The 27,798-nt window shown below is 38.8% G+C and overlaps 1 protein-coding gene across 1 annotated transcript in view; it reads left to right on the top strand.

Annotated features, from left to right (window-relative positions):
- Positions 1-27,798, top strand: part of TTC6 (tetratricopeptide repeat domain 6) — a 191,266-nt gene that overhangs the window by 149,101 nt on the left and 14,367 nt on the right. Inside the window, exons 19-29 of the mRNA XM_053927694.1 lie at positions 795-945; positions 3,971-4,053; positions 5,076-5,152; positions 5,516-5,676; positions 8,954-9,088; positions 10,382-10,531; positions 11,330-11,470; positions 12,729-12,842; positions 15,893-16,012; positions 21,212-21,285; positions 24,623-24,833. Of these exons, the coding sequence (XP_053783669.1) occupies positions 795-945; positions 3,971-4,053; positions 5,076-5,152; positions 5,516-5,676; positions 8,954-9,088; positions 10,382-10,531; positions 11,330-11,470; positions 12,729-12,842; positions 15,893-16,012; positions 21,212-21,285; positions 24,623-24,833 (1,417 nt within the window). The remainder of the gene's footprint in view (positions 1-794; positions 946-3,970; positions 4,054-5,075; positions 5,153-5,515; positions 5,677-8,953; positions 9,089-10,381; positions 10,532-11,329; positions 11,471-12,728; positions 12,843-15,892; positions 16,013-21,211; positions 21,286-24,622; positions 24,834-27,798) is intronic.

Raw genomic sequence — 27,798 nt, 5'->3', positions numbered from 1 at the left:
TAATTCTCCCTTTCCTCAACACTTATTAAAATAGAAGATTTCAGAAAGCACAGTAAGTCATGTGGATTCAGTGCCAACCACCAGACTATTAACTTAGTTTATCAATAAAGTAAGTTTTGAACTTGTCTTAGGAAAGTCTTGGAGAATGGCTCCATAATAGCCACAGTGGTTTTCTTTTGCATGTTTTTGAACCAGGAAGGGAAAGGCAAGGGAAAGTTTCAGGTGCCAAAAGCCAAAACATGGGCAGTAGGCCCGTTGGCATTTTTTAGGTAAAGGCTCAGGGCTTCTGTGAAGTTAGGTGGTAGGATGTGTAGTTTCCTCATTTTGAAACAGGGCATTGAGTAGGGTAATTTCTAAGGTCATTTGTATATTGAAAATTGTTTGATTCTAAGTGAAAAAACATTTATTTGATCTAGAAAGAAGCTGGGTTGATACCTATGTGGAGAGGATATATAACCACAGGCCTCAATTATCGTTGTTTCTCATGGCAAATATAATATAACGTGAGGCAAAAACTTTTTAGTTGAGTCAAGGAAGAGTGAAGTATTGCTAAGGAGTCTAGAAGACGTCAGGAATTCCATTCCTGAACAACAAATGTTGATTCCCTGCTAAGGATTTTATAAAGGTGTTTATAATTTTAACAGAGAGTAGCTGATTAATTTACTTTGCTTTGGTAAGACATTAAAAAAATCCCTGCTATATATATTGCTGTATTTCATTAGGTTCATTCATAATTAGAGAACATTTGAAATAATTACAATGTCTAACAAGATTTTGCTTTCTCAATTTTTTAGAACTGTTACTTTGGCTTATATAAATATTGGTCTCATACATCTGCTCCACTTGAATAACTACACTGAAGCCATTTGGTATTTTTCTGAGGCTCTTAAACATGATCCTTCATGTATTCAAAGCCATATTTGTCGCGCAGAAACTTATCATAAGGTATTTAAGTTTTGAGAACCTTGATTTTTTTTAAAGTTTAAATTTTCTGGATATTTGCTCGATATAACTTAAAATATATATATTAATGTACTCCTTTTCAGCTAATTACAGAGGCTGGTGCATTTATAAACAATAAATATTAAGTAGATATAGTTAACTGTAATTGTCCTAATAAAGCCTATGTTGATGAGTTATGAAGTTTGGTTTTTCATTTCCTTTAAAAAAATAATACCTGTTTTTTTTCCTAATTACAAAAGCAACATATGCTTATTGCATGGAATAATGTTATTTGTATGTAAATAGAAATAAATTTAAAATTATGCACAATTTCACTCTCTAGAGATAACTGCCATTAACACTTTGGTGTCTGTCCGTGGTGTGCGTGTCAGCGAGTGGGCGGGCTCATAGCATGGACTTTGTGCACAGAATGGGGTCCTGCTCACTCACACTTTCCTTTAGATTTTGCTTGGATTTAAAAGTTATTTAAACTTAAAAATGTAATATATCTTTGGCATAACAAATTCAAACAATACAGTGAACAGGGAGTCTTGGCTGACTCCAACCAAATCTGACTTTCGAGAAACAGTTAACTGTTATCTCTACCTTTCAAAATCGGTATCGCTTTCCCCTACTCCACCACTGACCACCCTGCCCAAGACCCTGCCATTTCTCATCAGGATTACTGAAGCAGCCCTTTTGGTCTTTTTGCTTCTGTTCTTTACTCCTTTTTGATGGATTTTCAACACAGAAGCCATAGTGATCTTGTTATAACATGTCAGATTATTTCACTTCTTTGCCCCAAACCCTTCAATAGCTTCCCTTTACAATCAGAATAAAAGCCAAACCCTGCAGAAGCCGAAGCCCCACAAGAGCCCAGGTGCATTGGCTTGTTACCTTTCTGTCCTCCTCGCCTACAAGTCCTTCAGTCACACTGGTTTCAGTCAGGACGGGCTAGGTTATGTTGTGGAAAACCCCCCACAAAAACAAAACAAAACACCCTCCCCACAAAACAAAAAACCCACTTCAAAATCACTATGTTAAAATAACAAAGTTTTTTTTTCTTGCTCACACTGCTTGTCCACTGACGTTGCTAGAGGCTCTGTTTTCCATTGTCTACATCTCAGAACCCAGTGTGACCAGAGTCCCATTCAAAGCTCTTTGCTCCCTGATGATAGAGGTAGAAGACCCAGAGCAGGTTTAGTATCGTCCCCAGGGCAAGTTTGCTCTTGACTCCTGCTGGGGAAGAGATGGACATGCTTGTGGTGTGTGGTCCTTTGGCTTAACTCCATATTGTTGAAGCTGAGGGCTTCTGGAATTTCCTTTGAATGCACTTAGAAACCAAGCCCAGTATAAGGACATGTATTCAAAGACTCTCTGCTCTGAGGAGACAAAAATCTCTGCATAGTAATGAATAAATTGTATTTTATGTACACACACACAGAATATTATATAGCTGTTAAAAATAATTAGTGCTATATCATATGAAGTTGGAAGAAGACTAACTTTGGGTGGTAAGCACATGATGTAATACACAGATGATGGGTTATAGATGGCACATGTGAAACTTATATAATGTTATTAACCAATGGTACACCAATACATTTAATTTAGGAAAGGAAGTAAATCAGCTAACTGGGGAAGATTTCCACGTGATATCATTGAATAAGAAAAGCAAAATTCAGGGCCCTGGCTGCATAACTCAGTTGGTTAGAATGTCATCCTGTTACTTGGGTCAGGGCACATACGAGAGGCAACGAATGCGTACATAGGTGGGTGGAACAACAAATTGATGTTTCTCTCTCTTTCTCAAATCAATAAATAAAAAATTAAAAATGAATGAATGAAAGGAAAAGCAAAATTCAGAAAGGAGTGTAAAGTGTGTACAATATGATCCCACAAAAATAAAACAGATCAAATCGTGTGTATGTATACAGGAACAAACACATACATACCTAGTGTGCAGGTTCACCTAGGGTGAATCTGATGTAAGATTGTCTGGAGAAGTCCAACCCCAGGGCAGCTCATAAAGAGCAGAGAGTGAGCCTCCATGCTTCCCAACCAGGGCTCCCTCAATGCCTAAGTATTTACAAGTGAACAGACATATGGATAGATGGTTTAATAAATACACTAACTGGAGCAGGGTCAGCTTGATAAGTAGTGGGCCCGAGGTTACACAAAAATCCTCAAATTGATTTAAACATGTTTCAAACTCTCTCCTGTGGGGTTCTCTCTTTTGACACTGCCCACTCTTTCCTGCAAACGTTTTTATCATTTCAACAGGGTACTGTCCGCTCCCACAAACAAATCAGTGCATTCTCCTCTTTGCACCCCCAGGTCAGCACAGTGAGAGGTGTCGTCGGCTGTCCAGGGTCAGTTTGCTGGAGTTTGTGTAGTCCTCCTTTTGTGATGTTCCCAATGCTAATTAGTTTTTGCCCCCAAATTTGTACAAATCCTGATTATGCTTCTGTGACCAGTGTTAAGGGAAGAATCAATGTTTACAATGTTTATATATAGATTTTAAGCAGGCATCTTTTCTCGTTATTCTTGAATTTTGCTTTATTCATTCATTTACTTATTAATTTAAGTGCAAACTTGTTTTTTCTCCCTAATTTTTAAATGGAATTGACTTTTATTTTTACCCTCTTTTGCATACTAGCTTATTTATTAATATGAATAAAGTTTGATGGAAAAGGTGTTATGGATGAGGGAGAAAAAATGGAAAAGCTAAACTAAAAGGAAAAACAAACTAGAATGTATGATATAATCATATTTATGTAAAGTTACCTGTGTAGGTATGTGTAAAAATTTTTTAAAATTAAAGATACGTAGCTTTAAGAAAACAAAAAAACTGCATTACAAAGTTTTCTTTTTTACTTCTTTGTATCCCATTTGCTGTAATAACTCAAGAAAAACATGTGTTAGATATTTCTGAAAAATTTCTATATTGAAGGATGAGAGTGGATGAACATTAGAATGGAAGCAATGAGTGACATTATGAGCTAAGTTTCTATTTATTGATCAATAGGTGCATAAACTGAAAAAGGCAGTAAGAGAGTTGTCTCGTGCTATCCACCTTCAGCCAGATGGAATCCAATTGTATATAATAAGGTATGAGCATAGAAACAGAACCCTTCTTTAAGTTCTCACTTGATCCTCCCAACTTCCTTGTTTTACATTTAATCTTTCATCAGCGGCCTTCTCCCAACCACTGTTTTACGTTCTCAAAGACCTGTCTGGATTACTGGTTATACAGTTATCATGTAGTTCACAAAAATAAGTTAACACATTTTGAATAGTTGTTTGATTATGTCCACAGAGGTACCAGATGTAAACCTCAGCCAATTCAGTGAACAAAGGAAAAAAAAATGGCACAATGAATTGTATTTCAAAGGCCATAGAGCTTTCTATAAAGAGACCCATTGCAAGTTATGAATTATCACCACCAAAAATATGTTATAGTATTTAACACGGGAAATAGACTTAACAGATATGGGAAAATGGACTAGAGCAAGCTTTCTGATAACAGTTTGCTTTGTTTTATTTATTTGTTTATTATTTTTTAAGATTTTTATTTGTAGAGAGAGGGGAAGGAAGGGAGGAAGAGAGGGAGAAAAACATCAGTGTGAGGGAGAAACATCGATCAGTTGCCTCTTGTATGCGCCCCGACCTGCAATGGGGAATTCAGCCATGGACCTTTCGCTTTTGGAGACAGTGCCCAAACAACTGAGCCACATTGGTCAGGACAGCTTATTTTGTCTTTAAGCTCTCGAACCGCCTTTTAACAATTTATTTAAATATTTTTCCATTTTTTGTGTGCCTGGAACTGTGTTTATCTCTTAGTAACTTCTTAGCAACAGGGTATAATGTTTTAAATAGATAACTGCAAAAAGATTTGAGTATTTTTCTTTCAGCTTCTCATTTTCTAAATAGTTTTCTCATCACATCTCCAAGCTAATTGATCTATTTAGACTACGTAAGTGTTTCTAGTTTTCAGATTGTTTTTATCATACATAATACATATAAATAAATATATTATAAATGTAAAAGTTTAAGTAACTGGTTATAAGAAATTTTGTTGTTGAAAAACTCTGTTTAACTGCTTAGAATTAAAAAGGTATTATTTCTTCCAGAGGACAGTATCTTCTTAAGATGAAATGTTATGATCTTGCAAAGTTCACTATTTATCAAGTAGCAGAAATGAACAAAGGTAAATATAATTAATGCAAGATTATAATTGTCTTAAAAGAAATCATCTCTTCAAAAATTTTTACACTGTTTACAATAGCAATGTGCAGATAGCTTGAAGAGTTCACTCGAAGTCATAATTAGATAACAGTGAATTTTGTGAGAGAGATTATTATAGGAAATCCCAGGCTCGCACTTATATTTTTCTGTTTGTATTGGAATGTCTTATTGTTTGTTGATAGTAAATAGATTTTAGTGAGATATTATCTTGTCGATTCATGTTCAAAGCTAGATTATTGAGTTGCTTGACTTCCTTAAAATTTCACAGATATTCTAAAACCCAGACACGTGGCAAAGGCATTGATAACCTTTCCTTTCCTTGCAGGGGTCATCGAGTTGAGTCCTATACAGCAAGCTCTCATTTACTCCTTTTGTGAAAACCATGACGAGGCCATTCAGGTCTTGGACCGGGTCACTCTGACCAGGCCCGAGGCCGCCATGTATGCTCTGTTAGCGAAAGCCCAAATGAAGGCCAAGAGATACAAGGTGCAAAGTCTTGAGTAATGTTTGCTAACCCTATTAATGGAATTTTTATACTTTGCTTAGAATGACTACTTATATATCTTTTTACAAAACTGTTATTTGTTGATTCTTCTGTTAGCATTTGGGTGGCTTCCTTTCATTTTTTTCCTCTTTTTTAAAAAAAATCCCATTCAATTTAGTAAAGAGTGATGCTTGAAAAGATTACAATAATTAAAAAGATTCATTGAAAAATAATTATGAATGCATTTTTAAAACAAAAACAAAAGCTTTCTTTTTCTCTTAAGAGGAGAGCACTATAAATATTCCTTTTTCATGTCCCCTCTTAACATGTGGAGTAGTTTTCCTCGATTTCCCAGAATTTCTTGGGAGTGACATTGTTGGCAGGTACAGAATGCGAATGCTTCACTGTCATGAAAATGATACATGGCTCCATTGGGCTGTGTCACTGGATCCCCGCCCACCCCCGCACTGTGAGCGTTCCTGCCGAGCTGCAGCCGCCACCACAGCGACTCCAACCAGTGTGCACGAGAACTGTGAAACCGTGCAGCACCTGACTATTTAGTCAGGGGCACTGACCTCTTTTCCCTTAGATGGTCAAATTAAAAAATGACAGCAGCTAACACAACAAGTTATCCAGTGTGAATGAATCAAAATTACACCTATATATTTTTTGTTTTGGCCAAAACCCTATATTTTTTGGTATGCCTCAGATTTTAAGTATCACTTTATGCACGCCATGAGATGAGAGTGGTTGAAAGTCGCTGCTCTACAGTAACTGGTGTTGTCAGGCTGTATTCTTATCAGGTTGGTGGATAAAAACTGATGTCTCATTGTGGTCTTAGTTCACATTGCTCAATTTGAGCCAAGGTTGAACATCTTTTTATATGTTTATTAGCCACTCATATTTCCTCTCCTAACATTTTCCTATGCACATTTTTTGTCTTGTACGTATCAATCTTAGGCATTTAAAAGTGAAATTCTGTTACTAAATCTTGGTTGGTTATATGTGATACATATCTTCTTGCAATTTGTGGCTGTTTATTTTTTTAAATTTTATTTATTTATAGAGAGAGGGAAAAGCGGGGAGAAAGAGAGAGAAACATCGATGTGTGAGAGAAACATCAATCAGTTGCTCCTCACATGCCCCCAGCCTGGGACCTGGCCCACAAGTCAGGCATGATGTGCCCCAACCGGGAATTGAACCAGTGACTTTTTGGTTTGCAAGACAATGCCCAACCCACTGAGCCACACCAGTCAGGGCATGTGGCTGTCTTTTATTTTATTTTATTTTTTTTTGTGGTGCCTTTTGGTGAACAGAAGTTCTTAATTTTGATGTGGTTGAATATATCTATTTTTTATTTTGTTTCACAGCTTTAAAAATTTTTGCCTAAGAACTCCAAGGTCATAAATATATTTTTCCATATTTTCTTCCAAAAGTTTAAAATTTGTGCTTTTTCTATTTAAGAACTTATTCTACATTAAATATGTCTATTTTTTGAGTGTGAGACAGTGATACTATTTCAGTTTTTCCCATGTGGATATTCAAATGTTCCAGTGTCATTTATTGAAATACTCTCTTTAACCAAAAGACCTGAAGTGCGACATCTATTGTCTACATTTTCACTTACGCACGGACCTGATTTTGAGCTCTCTATTCTGTTCCTTAGGTCAATCTTTCATTTCCTAGCCCAATAGTATAATGTCTTAATTACTATAGCTTTATTGTAATTCTTCATATCTGGTAGAACAAATGCCCACACTATATTCTCCAGGAAACTTCTGGTTATTCTTGGGCCTTTACACCTTTATCTACATTTTAAATTCACCTTGTCAAGGTCCATTTAAAAATCCCATTGGAATTTTGACTGACTTATTGAATCTCTAGATTATTTTAGGGTGAATTGACACCTTTATGACATTGAACTTCTTTTAGGAATGCTCTTATATTTACTTTAATCTCTTCCCCCTCGCCCTCATTGGTCTTCTCAAAAACTGGAGTCATCTTTGATTGCCCCCTTTTATGAAATCAGTAGTGACGCTCTCTTGGTTTTACTTTCTAAGTATCTCTCAAATCTACTTCCTTTCTCGGTTTCTGTGGTCATTATTCTAGTCCAGAACGTATTTTTATTTTGCTTGAATTATAGCATCAGTGTTGCACTGTTCCGAGCATTTCTCTACATAGGAGCCCCAGCGCCACTTCCCGAATGTGAATAGATACGCCTCACCTGCAGGCCCCCGAGAGCTTTGAGGAGACTTTTCAGAATACTGAGAGAGGTGCACATTTACGTTTAAGTGGCATGGAAGACCTTATGGACTCAAGGAAACACTGAAGGGGGCAGAGATCCAAAAGAGGAAGGAAATGAGAGGTCGTGCTCAGGTTGGGCAGAGGGAGTTGGGGGCAAGGGCACACCTGGAGGAGTTAGCTGTGAAAAGGTGAGGAAAGGAATCCATTCAAAGACGAGAGGGAAAAGGATGGAAATGGAGGAAAGTATAGGTATATACACGAAAAGTTGAAAGGGGGTAAATCGAGGTCATGATTTTTCCTGTGGCAAGGTCGTGTGCTGAGAGAGGGGCAGAAGGGCAGTGTTGAGGGGGCTGTAAACGTGGAGAAAAGGCTAACTTGCTTAAATGCATACTTAGCATGTCCAAGTTAACCTCATTGTTCCTTTAGCAATTTAATATAATTAAAAATGAACTAATCACAAGTGTTTGTGTTTCTGCATAGATACGTATATCGATTAGCTAATTAGGAAAAGGCATTTCTATCTGGAAAATGGAATATTTTTTCATTAATGAGTTTCAACTCTTTTGATTAGCTTAAATGCGTGTTTGGATGTAATTTATTTTCTAGTGTCAATGGAACTTCATTAAGAGCACAGAAGGGCAAAACAGAGGTTGATTAAAACAACATAAGACATTCACTGGAGATTTTTTTAGTGCCGAAAAGCTGCCCAGTATTCTCTTCAGGAAAATTACCAGCGAATTGGACATAAACTAGTCTATAAGTTTAAGTTTAATTTAAGGCTACAAAAAGCGATCTTTAGAATTTAGAAAGTGTAGTTACAAAAGCCCACGTGAGTCAGCCTGCTGAAGTACTGGCTTGTGGGACAGGCACCTGATGGGAGCAGACAGGCCTAGGCCGTCTTCTCGCAGCCTACGACGAGATCTGTGTGTGAGTAGGGCTGTGTGCTCAGGATTCCTTTTAATGTTTAAAGGCTGTCATGTTAAGTAAATAGTAGAAAGAAACATTCTCAACCCTCTCTCTCTTTTATCATTGTAGGAAGCCGTGAGAATGTTTAAAAAGGCGTTGGATGTCTTTGCTCATTCCAATAAGGGACCAAATGCCTTAGAGGCTTCGGCAGACTGTCTGTATAACTTGGGTCTTTGTTACATGGATGAAGGCAACTTACAAATGGTATTTTGTGTATTTAGACATGTAGGTTATTTGTGATTTTAGAAATTGCTTGCATTTTAGTTCTATTTCTGCAGGCTACCTGTTCAGGGGGAGACCAATACAGCAGCCCAAAGCTTCTTGTAAAGCTTGGCTCGTTCCAGCCAGTATGCACCCTGCAATGCTGATTGCCTTGGTTTTTTATCCAACATATTTTCCTTGATGCTTATTTCTCAGTAATATCCTAAAGACTAGAGTGTGTCAGCTGGGGTGGGGTGGAGGGATGGGGAGAAAAGGCATACAACTGTAATTGAATAACAATAAAAAAAATTAAAAAAAAAAAAGACTAGAGTGTGTCAACAAAACAATAAATCAAATTTGAAGAAATTATTGTAGCAAAATAATCTCATCACATTAATATAAATTTATTTATTAAATTATAAATACTTTAAATTGAGTGATTCATTGTAATGTAGAATAAACGGGAAATGATTAGGACACTGAGTTCTCTTAATGACATCTGAACAATTCAAATCAGATTGAAACTGGTTATTTAGATGGCTAGATTCACTGAAAACCAATTGATTCAATTTTTATATATTTATCCAGTATCTGGCTATTTTACACAGTTCTCCACTTCAAAATTGTCAATGACATGATAAATCTGTAAAGTCATTGATATTTTCCAATGGCTAATGTTGGGTATTCCACAACTGTATCTCTCTCCCTCCGCATACACCACCCCCCCCACTGTCCTTATTTATACTCATAGGAAGGGACAGCGTCTGACACTTGCATCTCTAACTTTGAAAAAGAGTTGCACTTGATTAATTGTTCCATTAAGATTAATTACAGTGTTTTTTCCATGTTTTTAGTCCTCTTGGTCTGCTAGAGTAAACTTAGCTTTACTTTACAACGTTGGGAAAAATTCTGGAGTTCTGTTGTTCTAAAATTTCACAACTGTATCTGTATGGTTTTTGGGTCCTCACAGAAGACATGTACTGGTCGTGATTTCTTTAGAGGAACACAATGTGAAGAATAATTATTAAAATTGCACCTGCAAAAGTATTACAATCTAACAACAAAAATTATGTAGACATTAATTTGGGAGTAAGGGGATGTGTAATTATAATAATAAACCTGACTTGTTTATAAATACACTTTTGTTTGCTGCACAAGCTTTACTGGAAAAAATGTATTTAAAATGACCAAAAAAGATGGAAAACTTTCAACAATAGTTATATACAGTAATTTTTTAACATTATAAGTAAATTCTACTCACTAAACCATTTGCTTTGTAACAATATACTCTTCTAGGCTTTTGATTCTTTTACAAAAGCTGTGAAAACAAATCCTAATTTTGCAGAAGGCTTTTATCAGCGTGGGCTCTGTAAGGTGAAACTGAACAAGGATAGCTCGATCCTGGATTTTAATCATGCCATTACCATCGATCCAAAACATTATGAGGTATTCAAATGAACACTTCCAGTGACTTAGAGAGTGTGCTGTAAATGTGCTAAAGCCATCGGGTCCCTTACCTGTCATCACTATTATTTCGCAACAGTTGGCTGTTTCCGCCTTGCATTTCAGATCACTGTTTTGATAACGCTCACGCCTGTATTTCCCCGTGAGCTATATGTGTTATTTCCGACAGGGATATTATATATGTCAAAGGGTTTTGTAAATTGTGGTGTATGTAAATATTGTTAGTATTGTATGGTATTCATCATACTTACTTCTTGTTTTGCTGTTACATTTCTTACTTTTAAGAGACTAGAAAGACAATATAAAAATTTAATAGGTGAAGTTTGACTGGATCCTGATTTTGAAAGCCTATGAATTTTAGATATGGACCAAATATTAGATGTTTTTAGGGAAATACTATTAATTTTCTTAGATACATTGTGGTAGTATGATTGTACAGGAGAATGTCTTCTTCTGGGAGATGCATACTGGAGACTTGGGGTGAATTGTTGTGATATCTAAGCTTATGTTTAAATAGTTCATGGGAAAAGATAGACAATAAATATTGTAAACGTGTCAGTAATTATTGGCTCCAGGTGGGAGGCTTATGAATGTTCATTGTACTTTTCTTTCAATTGTTCTGTATGTTTGAAATTTTTTCTAATAAGAGAATGGAAAGCAGACTACATTTTATACCTTCTTTGGGTGGCATATATTTGTCCAAACTGCCATAAATTTGGGAGAATTCATGCTTTTACTGTAACACCCATTCCTGATTCCTTCCTCTCTTTCCCTGCAAAGGCATACTTGAGCCGAGTAGCCTTTTATGGGCTGAAAGGCAGATACTCCAAAGCAATCTTGAATTGTAACGAGGCCATCAAAATTTATCCTCATAGTGTGCGAGCGTATGTCTACAGAGGCGTTCTGAAATACCACAACAAGGTAGGGCGACTTCCTGTCTTGTTTACGGAAATTTTAGAGTGGGTGGATGCTTGAACGCCAGCTAAGACTCGCTTCCTTTTCTCCTCCGTGAGAAGGACGCAGAGGTACACAGGATACCTTACTCTTGTACAGTACATGAAATGGGTTACAAAAGAGGGATATTTTTGACATTAACATTTTAACTAGCATTTATTATTTAGAAAGCGAGTATATATTCACTGTAAAAAATTTGGAATATATAGAGCGGGAATAAAAAAGACTAAAATCACCTGTTATCTCACCATCAATTGGAAATTCCTGAGAGCATTTTGGTGTACTTTTATTGTCTTTTTTTCCTAATAATGATATATATATATCATATATATATATATATTTTCCAAAATTGGGATTATGCTACTTACATAATTTGTGTTGCGCCTTCCTTCTCACACTTAACCTTTGAAGGTACCATTTTTAGTAACTCAATAGAATTCCACCATGGCTTATGTTTTACTATTTGATTGTTGGAAATTTGGGCTTAAAATTTTTTTTTTACTATTTTATTATTTTAAACAATATAGTTATACACAGTAAGAACACTCATTGCTTGAGTTTATAGTTGGTTCCTAAAAGGGCAGTTACTGGGACAAAGGGTGTGTGTGGGTACCAGTATCGATATCTGATCCTTCATGGAATACTTTATTTCCCCCTACTCTCCTTTTCTGACCTTTCTTTGTAGCTATTTCATATGAAATATTTTGCAAATAATACTGTAAAGCAAGGGTAATACCTTGTATTATGGGTTAATTCCATGAAAATTACTATCTATAGAATGGATGATGTAAGATACCCGAGAAGCATCAGAGAGGAAGCAAAGGAGAACGTGGGTAGAAAGCATGACCATTATGTGATGCAACAGAGTGAGTAAGAGAAGCAGGCAAGCTCTGGGGGGTGTTTGCTGGAGGAATGCGGCTTGCTCCTCTTTTACCAATAAGTATAATTTTCTCCTTGCTGCATGTCAAGATTGGCAATAAGATAATCATCTAAATTAAAGCTCTTTATATATTTAATTTTATTTGCAAGTAACAGAAACTATAATAATAATTCCTACCAAGAGATCTTCTTAATTAACTCTGTGAAAGATTAGCTTGATTGTCTTAATATCACAGATTCTACACAGAGTGTTCCAAAAACTCCGATAGAATCAAGAATTTATTTTACAATTAAATTTCAGTCCATTATGACTAACCCTTCTCACCTAATTACATATTTTTTGCAGACTTATAAGCTAGCGATTACAGATTTAACTACAGCTATCAACATGGACAAAAACAGTTATATAGCATTTTATAACAGAGCATTGTGTTATACCAAGATAGGTGAACTTCAAATGGTAAGATGACCATTTTAGTAAACAAAATGTTAAAGTATTTGTAAATCTAAAGCATGTGAAAAGTATTGTCTTATTATTTCTGTTGTAATTTTGAAAAATAATTCTTGTGGAAATACACCCCCCCCACAACTTGAGACACCGAAGAACCTTTTCAAAGCATGTTCAATTTCTTTATTAGTGCTCACCAAATTTTCTTACGCAATCTCAGTAATGTCAAGTGAAAAACTGATTTTACAATGCTTACAACAAGCATTTAAAGGCATGTGTAAATTGAAATGCATAATTCTCATTCGAGTAGACGTTTCTACTGATACACTGTGTGCAGGATTTTTCAGCAGCGATCGCTAGCAAGAATGTTGCTTCAGAATCTCCACATCATCTGGAGGAGTTTGTTGGGGAATTTTTTGTACAGTGCTCAGACCACAGGTGCAGCAGAGAGTTCTGAGTGATGGCTTCCAGCTCTAGGGACCAGTGAGTGACCAGTGGCCAGTACTGCTGGTACTTTGTGCAGGGCTAGCTGACGGCTGCAGCAAACCTCTTTCTCTCTTGTCCTCTCCAGCTTCTACCTGTGCAAACCCTTCTTTATGTTTTCTAATCTCACCCCTCTTTCCCTTCTTTGTCAGTTTGGTCCTTTTCCAGTCAAGATTCCTCACTGCGGAGCAGCTGGTCTGTGGTGGTCTTAGTGTTGGGTCCCATCCTCTTGCTGCTCTTTCTCCGTTGTCCACTTGTCTGCCCTCCGTGTTTCTGTCCCCTTCCGTAGCCAATAAGGCATTCTTTAAAAGACCACATCACAGTTCCTGCTGCTCTGGGTGGACACCCTCCCCCAGTCTCCTTGAAACTGGGCAGTTAAATCTGCTTAAGACGTTTAGAGATGCTGAAATTCATTTGCTATGGAAGGGAAGCTAAGAAACATTGTTTCTACCTAATGGATGTAGAATTCCTGGTAACCAGAGGATCAGGTTGCCTCCACAAATGTTGACAAATGAATAACTAATTTTTAACAAAGGAGTTGTTAAGATTCTAGGACTAATTAAGGGATCATTTATCGAGTAACCTGCACAGCTGGTGTCTTTGATGACTCCCTCCCCGCCCCCACGCCTGCCTGTTCAGGGCGACTCTGAAGCCACAAACAATGGGCTAGCTGGGGGCAGGGAACTCCGGTTTTTGTTATCTCTGGTATGTAACAGAGCCCAGTGCTCTGTGAATAAGGAAAATTAAAAACTACCTAAATAGAGACTAACTACTAGAATAAATCATATTGGCTATTTTCGAGCTGCCATGTACCCAACCCACTTTACCCAATCACTCATTTTACAGATGAGGAAATGAGAGTAGGGAGAGGTTAGAAACCTATTCAAGTCACACAGGGAGTAAAGGCCTGTGCTGGTGTCCGCAGGTTTGTTTGCTTCTGGTTAACAGTCTTTAGGCGGCTTTGTAAAAACATTTAACCTCCAGCCTGTGAACCGGATGTCATTTAACAGTGTCAGCTCCTCCCTTTAAGTCTACCTCCACCCGTTTTTCAGCATTCCTGCCAACACCACCCTGAGAAAACTGAGAAAGTATCTTTCTGCAGAAAATACACTTAGATATTCTCCCAACATACGGTTTAATAAAAATTAAGAAAAGGTGAATTCTGGTACCTATCGCCTTATGTTAATAAAAATAGTAATAGTTTCCACTCACTTAGGGCTTATTAGGTGGTAGTCACTGGGTTTACCAATGATTTACCAATATAAATGGTTTACCAATAGATCATCAAAATGAGTTTTTGCAACAGTATGATGAATTATTAATATCCCAAGTTTGCAGATGAGGAAACTGAAACTTAGTGTCGAATGCCTTACAAGACGGAAAAGCTAGTAGTAACAGCAGTGGCATGACACGAATCCTGCTCACTAGCCTCCATGGATCTCATTTTATAGCTTTTGTTTCCTCTGTGTCACACTACCCAGCTGCTTGGTGACCTCCAGGCATCTGACAGGTTTGACATTCCATGATTATATGAGCGGAATAGTGCTAACATTCTAGCTCTGTTTTTATAAGTACACATTATGAATTATTTTTACACCCTGGCAATGTTTGCTAATAATTATGCGACAGTGTACCTATAGGATCTTTGTACAATTTTTTAGACGTTCAAATGCCTAATCATGAAACATTAGAGAATCCTGAGCAAATAGTAAAATACTATTGCATTTTCAGTTAGCATGTGCTATAGGCATATAAGATTTGGCCCTTTTCTGATGAAATGATATAGCTCCTTTGGACAAGATGCTCAGTAGAAAAATGAGTTAAGAGTTCCTGCTGCAGCTCAGATTTGGTCTGCTCCTGGTACCTGATGCAGGGTAGATGGCCAGTAAAAATTTGTTTATTCAATGACCGGAAAGAAAGGTAAAAGTAATGGAGAAAGGTTCTCTGAGTTAATTCTCAGCTGACATTAGTGTCTTATAAAAAATCCTAGTATCTCTGTAAAAATATTTTCAAATAATTTTCTAACAGGATCTTATTTGTTAGTTTTACTGAGATCCATTTTCATTACTTCATGATTTTTTTTACTCTCTCAACAAAAATGTATTGACTGCCTACGATGTGCAGGCACCATGCTAGTTACTGGCTTTACAGGGTGAAAAAGATGGATAAGCTCTGACTCCATAAAACGTAGTCTCGGGAAACAATAAAATACTAAAAGGAAATTAAGTTTCAAAAAGTAACAAGAGCTCCGCTTTAATGTCTGCGGTCACGTGGAGAAACTGCTGCGTGTGGGAAGCATGTGGTATGTTTTACGTTTCCTTCCAACCCACGCACAACAAAAATGCTAAGATGACTCACAGATAACATTAAGTGCAAGCAGAGTCAGCACCACTTACGAAAAAGAAGCAATATGCAACTATTAGTTAAGGGGACCTTTTACATTCAACAAGTGATTATTTTGGGCCATAAATTGTAAGTCAAATTAAGTAGTAACTGTGGGGTCCTAGTTTTTTCTCTGGCCAATGTAGTAAGGTTCTAAAGAGTTGAATCTAGGTTGTAAGTGATTATTTTGTTTTTAGGCGTTAACAGATTATGGAATTGTGCTGCTTCTTGATGCTGGAGAAACTGTGACATTAAATACCTTCATCAATCGTGGACGCATCTATGTAGAACTAGAGCAGTACGGTTTTGCGTTAGAGGTAAACCTTCCCGCTACATGTAAAAATGAGCCCCTTTGAATTTACACGCTAGATTCTAAAAGTAGTGGACAATCTTTCTTAATACTAAATGTCACTGTTAATGAGCAATAACTCAACTTTAGCAAGAATTGTATTAAAATACTCTGAATGACTAATAGAATTTTGTTTAAAAATGTGTATGTTTACTTTGTTTTGATTATAGGCAAATAGCTAGTATGTAAAAAAGTAAATTTTCTGATTTGATGAAATATCAAGACTATCACTTTCCCCAAGGGAATATCTTCACTATACATGAAATTCAATTACTTGGCAAATAAAATGATTTGTGTATTGTTTACTTTGCTGTTTGGTGCTAATTCTTTCTTATTCACAATTTTCCTCATTCTCTATTGAAAATATATCAAAAATAAATCTTTTTGTAGAGAGCTAAAAATAACTGCTTGTAGGCTATGAGAATAGTGGGAACAGGCCCTCAGAATCGATACAGAAAATAGCACCTGCAATATATCAAAATAACAACAGGTGGCTAAAATGCATTTTTATAGAAAAATTAATCAAAATTCACCATTTTTATTTTTTATCTTGCATGTATTGTCTATTCTAAATTAATGTCGGGATTAGGATTAAGAGGTGCAAGGCAAATAACTAGCACCTTGAAGTTTGCAGTTGAATAACGGTGGTTTTGCTTCTTTGTTTCTGAGGAACCGCAACAGAACATTATGCCGTGGAGCGTTTCCCGCTTTTTTCACCTCAAAAGATGGCTCGTATTATTCTTCTATTTCTGGCATCGTCTTTTGAGATTCTGCCCCACAGCATGATTCCTTACTGAGGAAGTGCCCAAGCAACCTTATTCTGGGCAATTTACACCATGACGAAATGTGGTGCCAAGAGTTGAGCTCCTTTAGGCTTTGGTCTTGAAGTATACCACTCGGAATTTCCGCAGGGAGGGGGAGCTAATGAACTTCTTTGTTTGGAGTAGGCGAGAAAGTTGTAGAACTCTGGGTAACGGTGTTGGGAGGGAAGAAAGGAGGAAAATGGGGATCAGTAGCAAAAGACCTCAGTTGTTGGAGAATTAAATGCCAGGCCTGGGTTAGCTACATGGTAAAAATTTATTTAGCTTTTAACATCACCATATCAGGTTTCAACAATGCTGCACAATTTATAATTGTAACTTATAGATGAGGAAGCTGATATTCAAAAGAGGTTGAATAGTCTTTTAACCAGGAAATATTAACTAGGGCAAGATTTAATCTCAGGTCTCACTTGATTCCAAATCCTACGTTCTTTCAGACAAGGCAGGTATTGGCATTGACATTGAAGATATAGAGATAAATAAGACAGATTTCTAATTCTTGAGAAGCTCATCATTGAGTGGAAATAATTCTTGGCCACTCTCTTTCCTCATACCCTGAATCTAAGTCATGTGCAAATTCAGTCGGCTCTACCACCAAAGCACATTTTGAATTCAGTCATTCCTTATTTTTGCCACTATTCTCCTCCTAATCCCAGCCTCTACCATCTTTCCCCTGCACTACTGCAGGAGCTTCCCAGCCGGCCGCCTGTGCTTCTGCTCTCGTCTCTCTCTGTAGCTGCTGTTGTCCGAACAGCAGCCAGACAGACCTCTTAAGTTCAGAGCAGATCAAGTTATTCCTCTGCTTGGACCCCTCCCATGGCTTCCCGTCACACTTAGAAGGAAATCTGAAGTCTTGACTCTGGCCAACCAAGCCCCTTCCTGATGTGACTGCTGCTCACTGACCTGGCTTCATTGTCAAACATTCTCCTTTTCTGCACTAGGTCACCCCTCCATGGCATTTTGTTATTCCTTGGAAATGCCAGGCTCCCTGCCTGGCTCGGGGTCCTCACGTAAGTGATTCTCTGTCCCCAGAACACTCGTACTACTGGTCAGTGTATGGCTCTTGTCCTTCCTTCATTTCAGGTTTCTGCTCAAATGTGACCTCCTTAGTGAAAAAGAGAGTGTAGATTAATTAAAATGGAATGTTAAAAAATTAAAATAGTCTAAAATAAGTCTGCACAGGGAAAACAAACAAAAAACCCCAGAAAACAAATACTAAGAAAGTACACCTAAATCTGAGCATATTAGTTGTTACATTTAATAGAAATGGTAAAAAAAAAATACCAATTAAGATAATGAGAATGTCAGATCTGAATTTTTTTAAAGGTCTCACTATATTCTATCTACAAAAATCATACTTTAAATACATTGATATAGATAGGAAAGGTAAAAGGCTGGAAAAATTATGCCCTGCAAACACTAATTAAAAGCAAAAAAAGGTTTTTTTAAAGTAAAGCTAAAAATTAATTTGAAAAATTAAATTAAAAATGAGGAAGAACCAATGAAGAAATATAAGACTGGATAATACAGGGGCAATAAAGAACCAAGAGACAGCGAGCACTTTAACCCCTACCCAGGGAAAAATTCTTAGTGGGAATTGCTGATTAACAGACAGGTCAAGTAGGATGAGTGCAGCAAACATATTACTTAATTGATAGTTGTAGGACCTTCGTAGGAACACCCGGATCAGGAAGCAGAGTGCGGCTTTAGACTGGCATTGTTTGGGGAGTTAATGGTTAAGCTTGGTGGATTGAGAACATCTGTTTCTCTCTTTGTTCTCTTAAAGACCTGCCAGGAAGACAGTAAAGAAATAAAAAAGATATCATTCCACAAGGTTAAAGATAGTGGAGAAGAAGTGTTTAAGCAGCCCAAACCACCATTTCGTGTTTGAATGTCTTACACTTAAATATGAATGGATCGCCAAGGATCCTTCACTGGAGGGAAGTAAAATAGAGATGAAAACAAATGGTTATCGGTATAGGGACGGCAAGAGAAGGGGAGGTGTGCGGAGTGATGGGGAAGATAGCTAAATTCTATCCTTTGCAGGAAGTTCAGCATGATAAAATCGTGAGGTATGGTTGAAATTTTAAGGTAAAGAGCAGAAGAAAGAGCAGCAAGATGTAAAACCGACTGCCTTTGGGGAGAGGGACTCAGGGATGAGGAGAGATGGAGCAGGGCATCGGTGCAAGCATCGCAAGTTTTCCAGTTTTGTTAGACCCTATACACTTTGTACACGGGTGACTTTGATAAAGATTAAAGCAAATAAACAAAAGTGTCTTTAGGTACAGTTTACAAATGACAAAATGAAATTGGCCTTAACTGAGCAACATGAATAATAGGGAGTTGATGGAATTGGGAGATAGGGAGACAGTGAGTGTTAATAAGGAAAGATCGGTAGAGAGAGGAACTAGAAAGACAGGGCTGTGTATAGTTTGCAGGCAGGGAGCGTTGAGGGAAGAAGACCTGTTCAGTAGGGGCAGTGAAACAAGGATTAAAAATACAGAAATTAAGCAGGAATTTGAGGGAGCAAGTTTCCAGAGGCAAAGGGAAGGAACGAGGTCAAGAGCCTACCCTCTGACGCAGAAGGAAGGGCAGTGTGAACAGAGGTCCTTACGAATAAACTCAGTGGAGGGAATTTGCTTTTTGTATGAGGGACTATATGTGGTTTGTTATTTACGATCCTCATACTGGAGGAAAATTGATGCCGAAGAGAAAAGCCATCAGAAACTGTTAGCTTTACTCTAAGTAGTGCTAATAGCCATCATTTATGTCTATTGCTGATAATTGTGTATATAGAGGCAGGTTGACTTTTGTAAGTTTTACTGGATTACAAAACTAAACTTGGTATTCTCAGCCTTTGAAGGTCTCAATCACTCATCACAGCTCCCCAAATAAATAGGAATGTTTGTTAATAAATCTCAGTTTGATTTGTACATTTGCCTCCACTTTAACAAACCTGTCCTCTTCAGGGAGTTATCTGGTAGCATATTTTATTAGATTATATTTGATTAGGCATAGATTTCTTATTTGCTTCCAAATAGTTCCATTTAGTACCAAAATATGCTTCAGGAATCTAAGTGGGGATTCCACCTCCACAGATTAGTCTCTGACTGAAGCCTTCCTCCTCTGGTAGGGTCCCAACAGCTCTGCTTGACCTACTGCTCCCTCTCTCATTCCCAATACTTGCAGAAAACTCATAGCACCCCCACCAGACAGCCAGCGTCCTCCTCGCTACAGCCAGGCAAGGTTTGTGGAAGAGGGAGGGGCAAGAAGGAAACCATGGAGGGAGAGAGAGAGGGAGACTGTTCGGGTTAGCTCCTCTCCTTCCTCCAGGGTGGACGCCAGATCTCTGACTTGCCCTTTGAGGCTGCGGGTGCAGGTATCCCAGCCTCCAGGAAGGGAGTCTGGGGGGACTTCCTTTTGTCACTCCAGAGGGGTCACAGTACCTCCACTTTTTAGCTTGGTCTCGTGAGGTTAAAACCAAAACTACCCATGAAGATTCCCGCTGAAGCAATCCTTTGGGGAAAAAGCGGAATCATTGCAATTCACAAGACATTTTGTTCTTATAGCTATTTATTTAGATATTTCATTAATTTCAGTTTAGTATTGTTCGCATTTTGCTTCATGTCTCAAAACAATGTTGTAGGGCTTTGAAAAGTGTGTGTGCTTTGGACACTGTGTCTCTGGCGCCTAACAGAGGACAGCCAGTGTTCAGGGAGGGCCTCAGAGGCAGGGTCTTCTGCAGACTTTTAATTCTCTTAAAACAACCTCTTCCTCAGGGCCGTGCAGGGCCATTCCAGCTAACTTTCCTGACTCAAACACTTGAGATTTCCCCTTGCTCTTTCTCAGGAGGCTCCCAGGCTCCCTGGACAGAAGGATTCACTTCTCCCCAGAAGGGTGAGTTCCAAGGTAGGAGCAACCTCAGCTAATCCACAAAAAGGCCCAGTTATGCCCTTCTCTGGATCTGGTGTGTGTTTGCCCTATAACGCCAAAGGCTCTCTGTAGGTGAATTTCCATTTCTCTCTAGATGCGCAAGTGTCTGGTGATGTGTACTGGGAAAAAAACCAATAAAAGGTGCACGAGGTGTCTCTTTACACATGGCAGGGCACAGCCACAGGAGAAGGGGGACTGGCAGTGCACTATTCAGTGAGCTTTCAGTTATGGGTTTCCACTGCTCCATCCATTCTCACCAGATGTGATACCAAAAGGCAAAAAAAATTTTCAGAAGATGTATATTTTAATGCTATGTTAAGTACATTCATGGTGCAAACAAAGTTAGAAGGAAGTGTATAAAAGCACAAAATATAATGCTGCAAAATTAACAGAACGTTTTGGAACCGTTTCAGGATTTTAAACAAGCTGCACTGCTGAGCAAGACGAACGTGAGCCTTTGCCAGGCTACCGCCCTGTGCCACCACAGGTACGGAGTGCAGCTTCTGTCGGAGCGAGGGCACGGGGGGCTGTGTAACAGTGAGAACAGAAGAATAGAAGGAAGAGAGGAAGCTGTGGAAGTGACCGAGACGACACAAAGAACAGAAGTGTACAGAAGTGGGGAAGCATACCCAAGTGTGGCATTAGCGCCCTCCTACCTTCTAATAAGGTGCTTGAACCAAGTCTGCGCCGTGGCATTGGGGCGCCCATCTGATTCAAGCCCCTTTACTGGGGAAGGACCTGGGTGATACACAGAATAAAACCATGCGTAGCTTGAAATGTCTCAGAAAAAAGCCTAGTAATTAATTTTGTTCCTAAGATGAAACAAACTTTTAAAAAGCCTGTTTCCTACACGAGAGTGTGATTTCAAAAAATTAGATATCTTCAGAAAATTTGCATTTAGAAAACATTCTAAATCTAAAAATAATTAAAACAATACCAGTAAATATCTACAAAATACAATAAAATCTACAGAACCATGTTATTTAAGACATATTACCTGTTTCTGGGATTACTATAAGAATAAGTTAGGTTATAGAGGGAAAGAAGGAAACCATCACATAAGGCTAAAATACAGAAGACGATCAGTTTAAAATTTGTTCACATAATATTACATAGATTTTGCTAACTAAAATGCTTACATTTCTACATATATATTTAACATCTAAAATTAGTTTCTGGTCATTTTGCTTTTAAAAGTATAGGGATTCAGCATGTGAAGATTTTAATGTGGGATAAAATGTATTTGTTAAAAGAGTTTACAGCATTATTTTTTAAGAGAAATAATAGCAATTAATTGAGGGGGCAAATTAGAATAGTCTGTAAACTGTGTGGACTGAGTATCCCATTCTGAATTATTTAGGAAGCCAGCGTTCTTTTCTCCACTTCTGGGACAGAGCACAGCTGCATTTCCCTGCGAGAGTTAGATTTTGTTTTATTTTATGAACGTAGTAATACCATAACTGAAATTTGTGAAGGCGTCTTTGGTTTTAAAGGCCTAAACTGGGACCTTTATTTTATATAGGCAGCAAAACATAGTCACACCATTGTCCATTTTCATCCAGCAACTTTTGTACAAATCATCTCTCTAAGTCATTGTCACTCTTAGAAAGAGGTGGAGTAACGGCAACTGATGTGTTTGCTTTGGTGGGTGAGTACGGACCGAAAACATCCGAGGTCACTGCACTCTCTCCCCATTGAAAACAGACTCCAGAATTTCTCTCACCTCGCTCCTAGGTTTAGCAGCTGTTAGAGATAGTAAATTTCTCTGTGTGCAGCGCCCAACCTCCTTCATGAAATGTAATCTCTGATGTACTATATGGCGGAACTTCTTAAGCTGATACTGCTTTGCAATTGCAAATAACCAACTTTCATTAGTCAGCTCGAATTCTATTGTCCTTTAATAAAAGTAGAATTTAATTCAACAGTAAAGCCCGCATAACTCACAGTCCTCATTCTGCGTAGTTTCAGTTTTAACAGTTTTACTCAATTGAACAATAAGAAGTGTTTAGTGATTGGTTATATTTATTTCAGGAAAAAATATTTTTGCTCTTTGGGGTAGTCTATAAGGCATTTATATGTCTTATAACACAGCTTCTCAGTATCAGAGATTCATTACTGGAGCCTGTAGAAGGGAAAGTAAGAATTTTCCCAGTTGGAAATTTTTTTTAAAGGAATAAATATTTAAATTTTAGGGCTTTGATCTTTGAACTCATGGGGTTGCAGACTTTTGAAGTATGCCTTTGTATATCTCCGGTTCTCACTCTTGTGGTTGCTAAGAGACAGCATTCCTTAGGCCGAATATCCTACTTGTTGCTCAATTTGGTCACTGAGAGTGTTGTGCTAGAGTTAATTTTTAGATCTCTTTGGGAAAGCCACCTTCAGATGAAAAAAAAAATGCCACAGAGGGAGAGCGTGATTACTCAGAGTTACATACCCTATCCACTTTATACTTCGGCACCCTGACTTTACTGTTCTTACATTTGCGTAAAATAGTTTTGAATCCTTGACTCTGTAAGCCACATTCTTTAGGTTTGGGAGGTATTTATGATTTATTTGCACAACTCAGCAGGGCACATCTGGCCACGTATGTGATTAATTTAGAAGCTGTGGTGGGCCTTTGTGTCTGCGGCCCAGGCTGCTAGCCAGTGGGCACCGATGAGAGGCACGCACCTCTGTCGGTGATCACATTATTTTTCACAACACGTTTCATTTTGGCAAAACTAATTTAATATACTTTTATGTTTGTGGTCACTCATACTTAATGATGTGTGTGCTGATGAGCACATATTCTGACAGAACACAGATTTTCTGCCACACTGCCCCATTGTCTCACAGCCATGGGATCACTGAACAAGGGCTTCCATCCCCAGGACACCATGTGATGTGCCCGTATCCAGGAAGGTGAAATTGCCGTTTCTGTAGTGGTATCTGTTTCATTTTTTCCTGTTGATGCAGGGTGCTGGGGAGTCTCTGGCTTTGACACTGTCACCTCCTCTGGGCTTGATTTTCAGTTATCATCTGCTTTGAGGAGCTTGACTGGTGGCTTTCCAGGTCCGTTTCCAGTGTGAATTCAGTCAAAGCAGACTAGATGCTCACTAAATGTGAGTGCTGGTAACTGGACAGGTGTAGCTTTCCCCATGTTCATTGATATTGAATACAATGATCAGATTCGCCTGTGAGATGGAAAAGTGACTCCTTTATGGAAAATATGTTTCAGCAGCCTTCACCCCACCACAAGAGAATAAATAGGGAAGAGAAACCAAGTTATTAGTCAGTCACATACATTTACAAGTTAATAAGAAAAATATTCCTTCATCCTCGTTCTCTCTTCTCTGCTGGTGTCCAGAAAGAAAGGGCCTGCTTCTCTACAATATCTGAAGTAAGGGCTCTCATGTGCAAAAATTTGGTTCCTTTTGTTGTATGAGGAAATATTAACTACACATAAATTTATTATGATCTGCTTTAAATAGTGTATTACATCAATAATAGCATATTTTTTCCTATTTGGCCACTGATAGCTATTAAGTACAGGTGTAGGAATGCCATTTAGCCTTTTGTAATGCTGAGCGAAGAACTGCAGAGTATCATCCCCGCATCCTCTGCCGTGAAGCGACTCCTACCTGCCTTCTTTCCTTTTACCATAATCTTCAAAGACACCCTGCAGCCTTCCTGGGTCATATGGACTCCTGTACTTACTTCTTGTGATGGATAATAAAGCGGAAAAATTTTAACAAGGGTCAGGGCAAATCTGTATGAAAACTTTATAGACAGGAAAGTACTTAGGTAACTCATCAGAAAGCATCAATAATTTTATTTATTTTCAGAAGCAAAGAGTTTGAAGAAGCTGTCAATTTCTTCACCTGGGCTCTTAAAATTAATCCTTGTTTTGTGGATGCTTACGTTGGCCGGGGAAATTCTTACGTGGAATACGGTCACGATGAAGGCATCAAGCAAGCCCAGAAGGACTTTCTGAGAGCGCTGCATTTCAATCCAACGTCCACAAAAGCCAGAATTAGTTTAGGCTATAACTTGCAGGTAATATTATATAAGAATGGTTTGGGCCGCTGGAAGGACCTTTTGGACAAGAGAAAGAATATATTTGGCTCTTTACTGATGATGGGGACACATGCTCCTTCTTTGGTTTGGGAGATTTCACCTTTCCCTCACTACTAGTGTCCAGAGCAGCTGGGGGCAGCGGGTGCAGGGAGCCTGCCTGGGGAGCAGTCTGCATGTGGACTTGGTGTGCCGTGAGATGAGTGTCTTTTGAATCTGAGTGTCTTTAACTCCTACACCCCCTTCTACGTTACCCCTACGCTTAGAGACAACTTTAAAATTTGCCTGATGAATTTCACATTTAAGAACCTGGCTAACATTTGTTTCACTAGCTCACACCTGGGTTTCAGGGGTTTTGCCCTATTGAATTAGTGGAAAGCTACAGGGAACCAACAATGTATGGAAGTTCTGAAGTGGACTCCAGCCATGCAGTGGGTCAGACAACCTCTGGACAGGGACTTCTGGGTTCAGATCATCTCCCAAATGTCAGTGAGTTAGAACGTACTGGGAAGGCAAGCCCCCGGTGTGCGTCCTCCCCGCAAGGTGGGGGAGTGCTACTCTGTGTGAGGCCACGCAGTTCTCCGAGTCCTAAAACCTGCCCCATGCACACACCAAGTCCTTTGCACTAAGGAAAGATGTAGTGACTGTCTTGGAATATAGTGCTAAAAGTGCAGCATTCTCCAAGAAAAGGAACTGAGTAATCTTAAATACTATCTTTCATCCCTTTTAATAGTCAAAAATTTAAGCAATGGGTAAAAAGTATGTTCAAGTTATTGTAAATTGCAGCAATTCCTGTTCATAATCTGCCATAAATTAATTTTTTTTCATTTAAAAATAAGTGAGTTTGGCTGACTTAAGACTAATAATACTGGAGGTGTGTGTTGGGATTGGTGGTTATAGTAAGGTATGCCCAAGAACCTAATAAGGGAAATAAGATTGCATTCTGAGAATTCAACATAAAATTAGTCATTATTGGATCACAGTAGAAATTCGCAAAGTCAATGTAAAGAGACATGATGACTCACAAAGCATCCAGAGCTGCCTGCAATCCAATGAAATGTATTATCATCACATACTGATTTTAATAGGCACCTTGACCAGTAGGACAAGAACTGGTCTAGGCCTAGGGATCCACAATGAACAGCCTATACTTGGTTCTTCTAGTAGAGTTTGCTCCCTAGTGCAGACACGAGCATCACACAATTATATGATTTATTATATAGTTACGTGGAGGGTAAGTGCAACAGAGGAAAAGGAGGGTGTTAGGACAACTCATCACAAGGAAACCTAGCTTTGAGGAGTAAAGGAGTGTTTTGAAGAAGTTAACATTTACAGCGGGGTATGAAAGACTATTAATTAGAGGTGGGAGTTGGGGGTAGGACACAGTGTTGGGGGGCCCAAAGGATGACTGTTATGGACAAGCAGAGTGATGGGAGACTAGGGGACTGAATAATGGCTGGAGACGAAGGCCCTGCAAGCCAGTTAAAAATGCATCACCAACCAGAGCAGTGACATCAAGTTCGTGTTTTATGAAGAGGTAACTGAGTATATACCAACCTGAAAGAGGATTGAAAAACATCAGTATGAGGGAGGATTGAATCAGGGAAGTGAAGACTGAAAAGGGAGAGTGAGAGAGGCCCATAAAAATCCTGCCCTGGGGAAAGAGTGACCATTTGTTCAACAAATACTTACAGATTTCCCTACTGTGCGCTTAGCTTGAGGGATAGGAAACTGAGCAACAAGATGTTGTCAGGAGCAAACGAGATATAATCCTGCTGTGAGGCTGTTTGCAATTTAATATTTTAATAAATTAATAATTTGCCTCTTTTTATTAAATGAATTTGTGATGATGATGGTGAATGCCACATAATTTGCCAAGAGCGAGAAGATTTGATGGTTAAAGAACAGTGTCTTATTGTACGTTTTATTATGCAAGAGTCACTAGGCTCAGCTTGGTTAATGTGAGTCAGCCTCTGAGATTCTGGCAAGTTGGGTTGTTGAGCCCATAGAAGTAAAGGACAGGACCTGAACTATGCTGGATTCATCAACTCACTGCCTTCCTGTGATGAGGTACTTAGTTGCCAGTTGGTCTTCTTTAGGAAATATTCTGATGCTGTAACCAAGCAGACAGGTGCCCACTCACGTGGTGCCTTGGCGTATGACCCAACAATCAGTGTTGAAAGAAAAAGGTTTCTATTAACGGGGTTCCAACCTTGCGAGGGCTGTGAGCACTTCAGCTCAGAGTCCTGCTCTCCCACAAGACCAGGCACTTCCCTTGCTCCCCAAAAGGCTATAAGCCAAAAGCCGCCAAAGTATCCTTGTCTGTGCTTAAGCCAGCTGTGCACACAGTCTTGCAGCAGCTCTCCCCTTCAGGATCTGGGGAGTCGTCATCAGCCTCCGTGTTATAGTCCAGGAGTACATGCGCTGTGTTACACTGGACCATGGTGAAGTCCAGGAAAGGCACAAGTCCCAAGAGTGTGGTCTTTCAGTATATTCCAGGTCCCAAGGGTCTGGGTCTGTGAGGCAACAGGCCAGCATCTTTAAGGCAGAGTCCTTGATGGCTTTGGAGTCAGCTAGAGCAGGCATGTCTTCTTCCTTACTACACCAGGCCACATGGTGGGATCCTGACTTCGAACTACATAGCTGCTTTCCTACTCCTCCCTCCACGTGGCTGCTGCATCATTGCTCTCCTCCCTCACGGTCCCCGCTTATTATCCCCTTTCCAAACTGTATGGCAGCCTTCTCACTACCGGCCACATGGCTCCTCCCCCTGGCTGCCCACCCTTAGTTTAAATCCTGACTCAGAGCTTCCTGTGTGACTCATCTCTGACTCCTTCCATCTTGCGCTACATTTGCCAGTTTCCCTTCTGCCTTTGCTCAGCTGCCATCTTTAGTTAGGGCAAGCGTGAGTCAGTGCCGGCAGGGAACTGCCTTCCTGGCTTTGTCA

The sequence above is a fragment of the Desmodus rotundus genome, chromosome 7 (assembly GCF_022682495.2).
Source record: "Desmodus rotundus isolate HL8 chromosome 7, HLdesRot8A.1, whole genome shotgun sequence".
Lineage (NCBI taxonomy): Eukaryota > Metazoa > Chordata > Mammalia > Chiroptera > Phyllostomidae > Desmodus > Desmodus rotundus.
This window is presented reverse-complemented; position numbering and strand designations above follow the sequence as displayed.